The sequence below is a fragment of the Cavia porcellus genome, unplaced genomic scaffold (genome assembly GCF_034190915.1).
Source record: "Cavia porcellus strain 051 isolate PalLab524CR breed Dunkin Hartley unplaced genomic scaffold, mCavPor4.1 scaffold_27, whole genome shotgun sequence".
In the NCBI taxonomy this organism is placed as follows: domain Eukaryota; kingdom Metazoa; phylum Chordata; class Mammalia; order Rodentia; family Caviidae; genus Cavia; species Cavia porcellus.
The window spans coordinates 35,152,417-35,165,199 of NW_026947510.1; the positions used below are offsets into that span (position 1 = coordinate 35,152,417).

Sequence of the window (12,783 nt, forward strand, 5' to 3'; positions counted from 1 at the left end):
GTTTTTTGTTTTGGTACCTAGAATCTAACGCACAGTTTCATGCTTCCCAGGCAGGCACTTATGTCACTAAATCCCTGGCCCATAAGTTAGTCTTTAGCACTTTTTCAGGCCCCCAAATGGATGAGATTACTCATCATCATAATAATAGGACAGGAGATTTCCATTATCACTGAGTCACTACCTTTAAGGAAGAAAAATAAGAGTAGGAAAGAGAGGACAGGAATATTTTCACAATTCGCAAAAGTTATGTTCTTAAATATATAGATGAAATGACCTGATTGCTATTTATGGAAATGTTTCTGAGTATAATGGAGAAGATAGATACTCAAATGTCTTTCCAAGTCAGATTATTAATATTACAGTTTGGGAAAACTGATGCCCAAAAGAAAATAATTATATCATCTTCATCTATTAATTTTGATGAAAAACTAAGAAATAAATTACTAAGAAATGTCATTATATGGAGGTAATTTTCAGAATGCAAATATGCTGTATGTTTTAATCAAAAGAGAAAGATAACTATTGTACCAATAATGGTATGAAGATGTTGGATAAAAATCAATAGAACTTGATATATATTCATGTACAGATAATGCACAAATTAAAGCACCGTTATACTATAAAATGCTGACATTTTTACTATAGTTAGAAAAATAAAATATTTTTATTGTTATTTACTATTATTTTTACTCTTGTTTAATATTAATGATTTTTGCTGATGCTAACTACTGATCAAGAAAAATTAGTGTAAAGTCAGAATTAAAAGAAAAAATTAATATAACTTCAAAATGTAGTATCCAAGGAAATAAGATATGGGCACATGCATTCCACGAATATTATAAACAATATTATCCCTCATATGAGTACCTGGTTGAAAATTAAGACATAAAACTGAACTATCTTCTTGACTACAAATAGATGGGAAAAAACTGTGATGGGACAAGATATATTTTAAGGGAAAATGTAAAAATAATTTTTTTTAAAACACAAACACCTAAAAATGTATTAATTTGAATTGCTACTATTGAACAAAGAATAAATATGCTGAGTGGAACAGAAATTATTCAAGGATAGAAAAGAAGATTTAGCAGACCTAAATTATTTCTACATATCTATAGACAATATATCATACTTTAGAATTAGCATGCCTTTGACAAATTCATTTTAAATTTTGTATGTCTCAAAGCGTAATTGTACCAAAATCACTGGATCAAGAAATGTATTAAGACATGACAGGCATTATTAAATATTCAAGCATTTCATACAGATAGGTAAATTGTACACTTAGTGAGTGAACAGACTGATTAAATAGGAACAACTGGAGTACATAGAGGGAAATGCAGTATTATGTGCTAAAAATGACATTTTATAGTCAGTGAGGGCATATTAGCTTATCCCGACAGTAGAATTAGAAAATTTCAATGCTCATTTGACAAATCAACTATAAATTTGATCTCCTGCCAAACATAATTCACAAAGACACACAGACACTGATGCAAACATCAATGGATAAAATAACAAGAAATTTAACATTATGATGAGGCATGGGCATATTTAATATCATAAACTCAGAACAGTAAAGTTTGTATTTATCCATAAAACATACATAAAGGGCCGGGCGTGGTGGCTCATGCCTGTAATCCTAGCACTCGGGAGGCTGAGGCAGGAGGATCATTGCTAGTTCGAGACCAGCCTAGGCTACAAAGTGAGCTCGAGACCAGCCTGAACTGTACAGCGAGTCCCTGTCTCAAAAAGACCAAAAAAAAAAAAAAAAATACATAAAGGAAAGTATGATGAAGTGGTCCACAGAAAAATGAAACATTCAGCCCTTGGAAGCGATCATAAATAATGTTGAAACAGAAATGACATCTGAAATGAGTTTTTGCAAAATATGGTGAGGGAGAGTGTCATACTCTCAATCTACAAAAGTAAGAGACAAAGCAGCGACTTAATGCAAAAAGCAAAAAAGAAATAAAAGAATGATTTATATACAATAAAATATACTCAATTTTATTCAGAAAAGAAAATAGAAAGTTAAAACTGAAAAGTATTACCTACCAAAGTTATACATTTAGTCATGTAAAGAATATTTACTCTGATAAAGATGCAACAAAACATATGTTTAGTTTATTTTTGCCATTCTGCAAATTGGTTTTATCTTTTTGGGCTGAAATTTTCAGCCACTGTAAAAATGGAATCTGTCCATAACCTTTGACTCAGTAATTACAATAGAAAGAATTTTTCATAGAGAAGAACTAAAAGATATGCACAGGTGTATATAAAATGTATCATTTAAAACAGCAAAAAAATAACAAAAAAAAATTTAAATATCTATTAAAAAATTTAATGTCACTACATAAAATTTGTTCAGATTATCTATGAAGTATAAGGCAACTATAATAAAACTTAACATCTTCATAAGTCATGATAGCATCTAATTACCAGGACATTGTATTAAGCAAGAGAAATTTCTTGGAATATTTGTGTATTTCTGAAATACGATTTAAGAACTCGATGGAAGAAAAGGCCTATCTTATTTTGTTTACAGAAAATAACAAAAATTAGTAATTGTGATTTATTTCAGGAGATGATTAGAGAACTTGTAAGAATTACAGGATGTAATATTACTTTTTGTAATTTTTTAATTATTTGTGAAATGCTTAGGTAACCTGATCTGGGAAAGGCAATTAAAGCATAAATACACTTACATTACTCCCTCATAAAAACACACTAAAGTTTACATGAAACGTGAATTCTCCGGCCTTCCTTTTTTGTCTTGATTTTTTTTTTCTTTGACAGTATCTCCAATGCCTTTTGGCCATATTGTTGCTATAACTGTGGTGATCCGTTTCCTCGTTATGTTAGCGATATGGGCTGCCGTAGTCACCAAATGTAAGTTGCAATGAACTGGATTGCAGTGGTTAATCACATAACTGTAATGCATTACTTTGATTAGTATTCAAATGCACATAAAGTAGAATTTAATATTATTTGCCATTAGTCTTCAAATTTATCAATTGTTTTTGCTTGAATTGTATCTTGTTAGCAATAATTATATAAAATTTTAATATTATAATTATTTTAATAGCATTAATCATCAAAGGAGTTTCGTTTCCTTCAATAGGTAAGTGAACCCTTTTAGTCTTTTGAAGCAAAAGTTCTCATATCTGTGTTTACTGGAATGGACCCGATGTCATTAAAAAATAGAGAAAAGAAATAGTTAATCTTTTTCCATATTTCAAGGTGGGTTTATATGAAGTGGTTTCATAATTAATATAGGAATCCAAGCAGCGAACCTCACAAATTTGGAATTTAATTAGCTGAGCTCAGCGGCCATTCACATGTACCCATGTTAGAGTCTCACTGAGGGCCCTGAATGGGAAAATTATAAAACTTTTAAAGAGAATCACAAAAAGACATCCTGTTGGAAGCAATTTATCTAGAATCTTATATTAATTTTTGGTTCACACCTGTATCCTGCTTTTTTTGTTGAGCAGGTTTATTTTTCTCTTATGGGTATAACTCATTCTGCTTTTTTCATGGGATTATACCCTGAATAATTTTCCATTTTCCTGGATCAAATAAAGGACACTAGTTAAATGCAGGGCTCAAGATGGCATCAGTCATGCCAAGCTCCAACACTATATTTTTAAACAATGAAGAAGAATTTGTGAAGAGTAGAAAATTTTTAGTTTTGGCATCTGCCTTCCCATGAATGTGTACAGATGGGGATTTGGGTATGACTAGGCAAACGTTTAATTATTTCAAATTTTGGAATTTAATGGGAAATACATATAACTTTTCTGGATTACATTATACAAGAATTAATACCATATTCTTTATATATTTCTAGAAAGTTACTGTGGCCCATGTCCTAAAAATTGGATATGTTATAAAAACAGCTGCTACCAATTTTTTCATGAGAAGAAAAACTGGTATCAGAGCCAAGCTTCTTGTGTCTTTCAAAACTCCAGCCTTCTGAAGATCTACAGTAGAGTGGACCAGGTGAAGCACTCGCTTTAATCCTTTATTAAATCTCAGTACACACATTGACTCTCTGGAACTTTAGCTTGGAGTATGAAGGGAACACTAAAACTTAGACCTTCTGATGCTCACCCCAAAGCTTTCTGCACTAAAATTTAGAAACTTCAGACATTGTGCATATATTGCTTAGGCAGGAATTATGCTAGTTATGGGATAAAATGTTTCCCTCCAACTTCAAAAAGGAAAGATGGAGTGATTATAGCTTTACCTTTATATTTTCTGAGAATAATCTTATATTCACTTATTTGTGGTTTCAAACAGGATTTCTTTAAGTTGGTGAAGTCATTTCATTGGATGGGACTAGTACAAATTCCCAAAACTAGATCCTGGCACTGGGAAGATGGCTCAGTTCTCTCACCAGATCAGTAAGTCTCTGACCCACTAGGTTTCTAGTTGTGGATGTTTTCAAGTTACCTCTGAGCTCTTTTATCAACCACATTTCCTTTTGCACAGTCCCAGGCATTTCCATATGCTGAGAGAGATAGAAAAAATATTTAAGCTCTAAATTTAGAAGACAGTGCTACAGAGGAGTCAATATGAATAATAATAATAGATTGCTTACAGGTGATAAGTAGCAGGCAAGCTAGATCTGATAGTATGAGCATTTTACACATAAGAAACTGAAACCGGCTTACAAATTCTTTTCAAATTTGTTATTAAATCTGTCGAGATATAACTGACACATAGGAAACTGACCATATACAAAGTATATAAATGAACAAGTTTTTAAAAATGCATACACTCACAAAACCATCACTAACAACAAAATAATTCACCTATCACCTGCAAAACTTATCAGCCCCTGCAATCTCTTCACTGTGCACATCCCTATATTTTTGTTCCTGTTTCTAGGCAACTAATCTTTTTCCTGCCACTATAGAGTAGTTTGCAATGTACAAGAACTTAATATACTGGGAGTCCTAAAATGTATACTGGTTCTATTTTTGTTTTTGCACTCAATTATTTTTAGAGTTAGTTATCTCAAGGCACCAATAGGGTTATTTTATTTTTGTTCCTGACTGACATTCTATTACGAATGTAGCACAACTTGGTTGTCCTTTTGTTTGCTGATGTGTATTTAATCAATTCTCATTACAAAACTACTGTGAATACTGCTGCTTACCGTGAACATTTGTATACATATGTTTGTATAAAAATAATCTTTCTTTTGCACAAATTCTTAACAGTGTAATAATTAAGCAATATGATAGATGCTGGATATGGTTGATTTTGTAAGAAACTGCCCAAACTTTTTACCAAACATGCCATGAAATTTTATAAATTTCACATTCCTTTTAGCAGTATGCAAATGTTCTAGTTGCTCTACATCTTGACCAACATTTGTTATGATAAAATTTTTAATTTGTAGATAGTGTAATAGGGATATATTCGTATCTCACCCTGATTTTAGCATGGATTTTCCTAGCAAGTGACAAGGCAGAGGCTCGTATTATGTGCATTATCTGTTATCTACATTTGAATTTTTTATTTCATTAATTTCTTCTCAGATTTTCTTACTTTCTATCTTTTTTACTCTAAGGTAAATGCTTTCTTATTATGGTTTCTTATGGAGACAACTGAAATATTCATTTTAATCATTCACTTCTAAGAGAAGTTTTCTTGTTATATATGCTGTATGTTGTAGTCAGGGGTTTGCAAGGAAAATAAGATAATATAAGACACATAATTTACAATATTATTTTGAAATAGTCACCCAAGACTTAAATACAAGAAGTGCAGGTAACCTGTCCATGCTGAGACCCAAGGAATCCAGCTCAGAGCCTGGATCCCACAACAATGACCTGCATTGCCTAGGACCCATGACAATGCCTCCCATGAGTCCAGCTGCAGGTCTAGAGCCCATCACAATGACTCATGCAAGTCTGTTTTATGGATATGCACTGGAAAGGTCCGAAGGTCAGTGGTAGAAACTAGAAAATCTATGCCAGGGGGATGAAGGATCTTTGCCAGTAGGTTGAGGGTTCTACATTGGAGCCAAAAAGCAACACTCAAAATAAGGACCAAGGCTCCCCTGGAAAGTACCACAGCTATCCTCAGGCACAATGAGGTCTCAAGTTCCTCTGACAATGAGAAGAGCTGAGTTCATATCAGGAAGCCAGCATGATAAACCTCCTGCAGATTGAGCAGCACATCATCTTCTTCTCTGGAGCCAGGAAGCAATGCTCAAAGCAAGGACTAGAGCTCCCCCAAAGTGAACCACAGCCATTCTCAGCTACAAGGTACGAAGATCCTCCAATGATATCAGCAAAGTTTATATCAGGGAAGAAGCTCCACAGGTTCCTTCAGGAGAACCAACAGCTCCAAACAACAACAGTGCTTAGGAGAACTCACAGGGCTCCTTTTTCCTCTTCAGTTCTCCTTTATAGGTGCGTCCTCTAAGCTCAGCACCACACTGACTCAATCCAGATGGTTTTCAAGTTGATCACCAAATATCAATCCACCATAATGTATGAGGTCATTCACCAAGCTCCCTGAATATTCTGAGATAGTGTCTTCATTTCCATTTAGTTCTTTCAAACTAGCTTCCAAATAAATGCCTTTCTACACTTTTCTTAAATTCATGTATGACTTAAAAGAGTCTTATTTAATTTCTAACATTTGAAAAATTTCTAGGAATACCTCTGATACTATTTTTCATGTTCCACTGTGATCAATTTACTGTGTCTATTTTGACATCTCTTAAATTTACTGAAATTGGTTCTGTGGACTAGTCTATACTCTGTGTTTTCAAATGTTCCACATCTATTTTTACAGAATGTAGACTCACTCAATTATCCCTTGGTAGAATGTTATATAAATGTCAATTAAATCAAGTTATGTAAGAGCGTTGCTACAGTTTTCCAGACGTTTTCTGGTTTTCTACCTGCATTGGGGAGCAGGCCAAGATCCTTAATTGCCTGCATGAGCATTATAGCAAAAGAATGAATTATGAAACAAAGACAAATTTAATAATGAATGATGGGTGGCTGGGAGGTCAATGCCTCACGATGACCAAGCTACTCAAACCAGCCATTATTTATTGGGTGTATGCAGTGTAGTGGGGCTATTGGAAGGTGCAAGATTCAGAGGTCGTGACTCAGCAAGCAACAGAGAATCCTGTGATGACTCAAGAGGGTGGAAATGATCTTATGCTATAAAGGATCTTATTCTGGAGTGTTCTCTTTAATTTTCATAGTTTTAGTTAGTTTTAGTGGGTGGGAGAGGATGGTTCATCCCAACAGCGGTAGTGGGAAATCTCAAAAAGGTGATACCTTAATCCCAAGGATAGTACTATTTATCTCTTAGGGAAGTATGCAAAATTAGCCATTGTGAATTTGTTTGATTATTTTTGATAAAGCTATCAGTTATTTATATGAAAGTATTGAAAATTTGTACTATATAGATGAGTTTTTATTTGTAGTTCAAATAGTTTTAGTCTGATACATTTCAAAGTTCTGTTTTTAGGTATATAAAGTTTAAAATTTATATATTCTTCATGAATTTGACTTATTACTAAGTTATGAGCTCTTGAAGTAATATGTTGAAATTCTACTATTCCAATATAAAGTTACTCAAATTTCCTTTTGATTAATATTATGTTGCATGTTATTTTTAATTTACATGTAGTTAACTTACCTATGACTTGATATTTAAAAAGTGAGTCTCTTATAGACAGTATAGCTGAAGTTCAATTTATTCATGATATCTGATAATTTATGCATTTTAATAAAATGTTTAGGCTATTTACATTCAACACAATTATATGACTAAGTTTAAATAGTCTTGCTATTTATTTTCATTTGCTCTACTTAGTATCTATTCCTACTGTTTTCATTTGTAGTTTTTTTCTTTTGTGACATAATCTCACTATGCAGTTAGGCTGGTATGGACTCACTATGTATTGCAGGCTGGTCTTGAACTTGAAGCAATCCTTCTGGCTCAGTCTCCTGAGTGTTGGGATTATAGATGTGTACCACCACACCTGAATATTTTACAAGTTTTTTAAAAAAAAACGTTTTAACCTATGTTAGTATTTTTCTCTTGTATGGTTTAGTAGAAATTTTAATTGCTAGATATTTTAAGTAACAATGATTTTAATTGTTTTTAAAGCTATTCTAGTTTATTGCATGTATGCTCAATTTATCCATTGATATATCTGTGTAACATTCTTTCAGTACTGCCCTTCTATTTTTCCCTTCTCAAACTGTGTACTATTTTAGTCATACACTTACCATTATGTACTTCATAAATTTCATGGAAGAGTATGGTTAATTTCGCTGAAGCAGTCAATTACATTTTAAGTGTTTTATGTAAAAAAGAAGAAATATAAATTATATATTTGTGCCACTTTCTGGTGCACTTTACTGTTTCTCATAGATCCTTATTGTTATCTGTGATATTTCTTCCCTTCTACTAAATGCTCTATGAAAGGAGTCTTAGAGAATGCAAGTATGCTTCAGACTTGAGGTAAAAACTGGTACTGTTCCTTTTAAACATGTCTCATAGTTTTTGAATGGTAGTTATCTTGCACATATGTATGAAAATGTTTTGTTGCACTGTGCTGCATGCTTAAAGGATCCTTTTATAGGACTTCAGTTTTATTTACTTGTTCAACTCTTTCATTGTAAATTTGGTCTCCTGTGAGTTACTGGTGCCTTGGTCTTTATGGGGTCTCAGGGACTCCATGTATCCTTTTTGTACATTGTTATGGTTTGTGTTTGGATGCCCTCCACAAGCCTCATGCAATCATGGAGGCAGCTGAGTCTAACATTTGTGATTGGTTCATTGTCTAGCACTGGGACTGGTGGTGTGAGCACTGTACCAACCCAGGGGCAGGACCAGCATACAATGTAAGAGAAGGAAGGAGGCATGCTTTTCTTTTGTCCTTTGGCTTTTGCTGTTTGTGGCCACCATGAAGAGTTGCCTCTCAGCCATATCACCCCGCCTTGGAGCCAGCTGAGTATGGACTGAAATCTCCAAAAATCTAAGAAATAAACCTTTCCTTCCTTCATGTGAGGCATCAGGTATTTTGTCTCAACAATGAGAAAAGAGTAACCAAGACATGCAGCTTGCTGTTTCAATCACCCAGGACAAAGAGTTGCCAGGGCTAAGTAACAACACCTTAGTATTCTCTAGTTCATGAACCTCACCTTAGTCTTCTGGGTGAATGCTAGAGGAACTCTCAAACAGATCATTTCTACCACTTGAAAAATGTGATCAATCAATACCCAGCTCAGTAACTTTCCATTCTGGAGTAAATATCAACATTGACATTTTTGCTTTTTCTGTTCTTTGGTTTTATCCTATCACAAAAGCAGCCAGATTTCTAGTCTACAAAGACTTGAAAATTTTTATTTCAAGTTTATAATAGTTATTTGAATATCCAATTCTATAAATTATAAAAGCAATAAAACGTCAATTCTAATGTTAGATTAATGAATTCCTGTCGGACACCTTTGTTCGTACTTTATATGTGTCTTTTCATAACTACTGTTAAAAATTCTATATCAACAAGTACTAATTTATCCTAATTAATAGTAAGAAACAGAGAGTGTAATTACTAACTTAAGCCATAAAAATTCATCATTGTTACAGCAGGATTTAGACTCATATACGTCTGATTCTAGTACCAGAGTTATCAGTAAGTGACTGAGAAGAATAGTCTTTTCATTAATTTTTCAATTTACTTTGGTATTTAAATTGCTAGTTGGCTTTAACCAATGAACAGTCTGTTACTATCATTTAAGTTTTCCCTTGTGTTCATTATAACAGTTACTATCTTGTTTTTTCATTTTATATTTGTGATTTGGAGGGCCCAGGATAGCTTAGAATTGAACTCATTTCTGCATTATTTGAGGCTTTATTTTTATCAAGAGATTTTGTTCTCTGAAAATACCAAGACAATTTTGTGTCATATCATCTCAGTGTTTTCCTATTTCAAGTGCAAAAATTTTTTCAGAAGCAAAAACATTGGCATACTAATTTATATTTATTTATATAGTGAATAGTGTTGGAACATGCTCAGTTTTCAGGAACTGGGCAGATATGACTGGAGATGAATATACTCTAACCCCTTCTTGAGCCTCATACTGCAGTCAGAGACACAGTTATAAACAGCTAAGTGTGATCCAGCATAATTGGACTCTAGTAGCAGTGTGAGGACAGTGGTAGGGAAAAACACACATAGAAATCAAAGGAACATATAAAGAAATTGAAATTAGAAAAGTGATTCTATTATTTCATTGCAATGAAGAACATTCAAAAATCTCTTTTCTGGTTACTTTAAAATATAGAATAACTTACTTATTAACTATTGTGCTGTAGGACTCCAAAATGATAAATGCATGTCGTGAGGAAAATGCTAACTACTCTTATTTGGTCAATATATAGTGGATACATGTACCAACACATGAAATTGTACCCCAACAATGTATTTACAGTTATAAAGTATAAATAATTAATTTGAGGCTCAACTATGCTTAGACTGAGACACACTCAGAGCAGATACTAAAAATCTCTTGGACCTTTCTATTCCAGTGGCCTATTATTTCCATTCTACTAAGAAAATTTCTTGCTTTTTAAAATCCAGACAGTATCAAACTATGGTCTTTTCTTTGGTCAATTTCATGTTGAAGAAGCATCATCAACTTTTCTTGAATCTTCTAGTTCTGACCTGCTCTTGGAAGAAAAAAAGCCCAATTATTATTTTAAACATATAACCCCAAATATAAAGGTGTCTGAAAGGGAATGAAAGAGACAGGGAGACAGAAAGAGGGAGAGAGAGAGAGACAGATAGACAAACAGACAGATACAGACACAGACACAGACACAGAGAAATGCAGATACACATAGATCTATAGGTATATAAATGTAGATATCCTTCGTGGAATACTTACACATAAAGGGCAGCATACACAAACACATATATGCTTGTTCATGTGTGTATATATTTACATGCATACGAATTTTATAATTTATCTTCATTTCTTCACTGAGTAAAGTTACATAGCCAGTCATTTGTTGGTATTCTTGGAGTATTGGTTCCAAGACTCCTCCCCACTCTTCATGGAACTGACATCAATCCACAGGTGCTTACCCCATTAATAGTGTGTGCACGTACTCAACACACACCCTCCTGTGTAAATTAATTCTATATATGCATAACACTTAATGAAATATATGCTCACTAATGTTATGTAAGCAGCTGCTATCCTATATTGTTTATGAGATTTTAAAAAAAAAACTCTGAAAGTGTCTGAAATACATGGAGAAATAGCACTATTAGTGGAATACGCAGATTCAGAACCTGTAATACAGCAGATTGGCTATTCATGAAGCATGTTCTTTTTATGTTTGCCCAAAATTCTAACTGATGAATTGTAAAGTGAATTTTCACTTCATTCATAAATATTTATGTTTAACTAAACATTTCAGAGCTCATGTTTTATTCAAGTACAAATGTGAAGAACTTCAGATTTCAGAACTGAATAATTTCCAGTGTATGAGAAAACAGTGGCATATAATTTATAATAGAATACAAGTTTATTTGTATTATCTGAATGTGTTCTATCTTCAAGTCTATGAACTGGGAAGGCTAAGCACAGTCGCGAAATATCCTGAAATATCATTTAAGCAGTTATATTTGAAATGCTGCAAATATTATTTTATTTTCATAATACTGTATTAATGTAACCATGGAATTCTTTGTAATTCCCTCTCCAGACTCACACTGATGGACACGCAGAATGGAAAGTGTGCTCTCTATGGCTCAAATTTTAAAGGCTACACAGAAAACTGTTCAACTCCGTACCCATACATCTGCATGCAAAGGACTGTGTGAAGACAGTACCAGCTCTACAAAATCCCTGAATAGAGTGTACAACAGGGACTCAAAGAGATTATTATGGGGATGTAAGATCTTGTGGATTTAGCTTTCCTAGGTCTTGAACTTGCTGGCTACCCATCACACTATCTTTGTTATTTCCCTTTTTTTGGTGTGGGAATGTTTACCCAGTGCCTATGACTCATAGTTTTAAATCATAGTTTTAAATGACTCGTTTAACTTAACAAGTTCACAATTTAAGAAGATTTTTGCCTCTCTTCCCCATATCTTATTTAAATTATATTTGGATGAAACTTTGAACTTAAAATTCTAAAGGACTGATCCTGGAAATAATCAAGACTGTAGGGATTGTAATTATGTATTGTTCCCTGTGAGAAGGCTGTGACTTTCAAGGGTGGTAGAATACTACAGATGAATGCTTGTGTTCCTCCAAAATTTAAACTTGAAGCCTTAACTCCAAATATTATGATACTAAGAGGGGTTCTTTTGAAGGTGTCATTTTGTCAAGAGGATAAAGCCAAAATGATTGAGATTAATGCCATAAAGATAGAGCCACCGTGATTTCTCTCACCTTCTATTCCTCAAGTATTCAAGTGTACAAGAGGACCCCCACCAGTGCCCTGCTATGTTGGCACCACATTCTTGGTTTTTCAAGATTTGGAACCATAAGGAATAAATATCTGTTGTTCATAACTCATCTGGTCCATGGTACTTTGTTATAGTAACCTGAATGCACTATGACAGAAGAAGAAGGTACTCTGACATTAGATCTCATTGAAATGTCATGGCAACTGCTGTGCAGTATTTTTGTATGATATATTACAACTTTGGCACATCATTGCTAAACCTACAGAGAGGTAAAAATTGTAGGCTATCAAGATGAAGTAAAAATAGAA

At 33.5% G+C, this 12,783-nt stretch overlaps 1 protein-coding gene across 10 annotated transcripts in view; it reads left to right on the forward strand.

Moving 5' to 3' along the window:
- The window catches only part of LOC100722817 (NKG2-D type II integral membrane protein-like), a 35,951-nt gene extending 23,371 nt beyond the window's left edge, over positions 1-12,580 (forward strand). For 8 of the 10 annotated variants that reach the window (XM_063238201.1, XM_063238202.1, XM_063238198.1 and 5 more), the window contains 5 exons: positions 2,800-2,892; positions 3,089-3,124; positions 3,854-4,005; positions 4,306-4,409; positions 11,767-12,580. In XM_063238201.1, coding sequence (XP_063094271.1) covers positions 2,800-2,892; positions 3,089-3,124; positions 3,854-4,005; positions 4,306-4,409; positions 11,767-11,884 — 503 coding nt within the window. In that variant the 3' untranslated portion in view covers positions 11,885-12,580. The remainder of the gene's footprint in view (positions 1-2,799; positions 2,893-3,088; positions 3,125-3,853; positions 4,006-4,305; positions 4,410-11,766) is intronic. The other 2 variants (XM_063238196.1, XM_063238200.1) reach the window with 2 other exon arrangements.
- Positions 12,581-12,783: the final 203 nt, after the last annotated feature.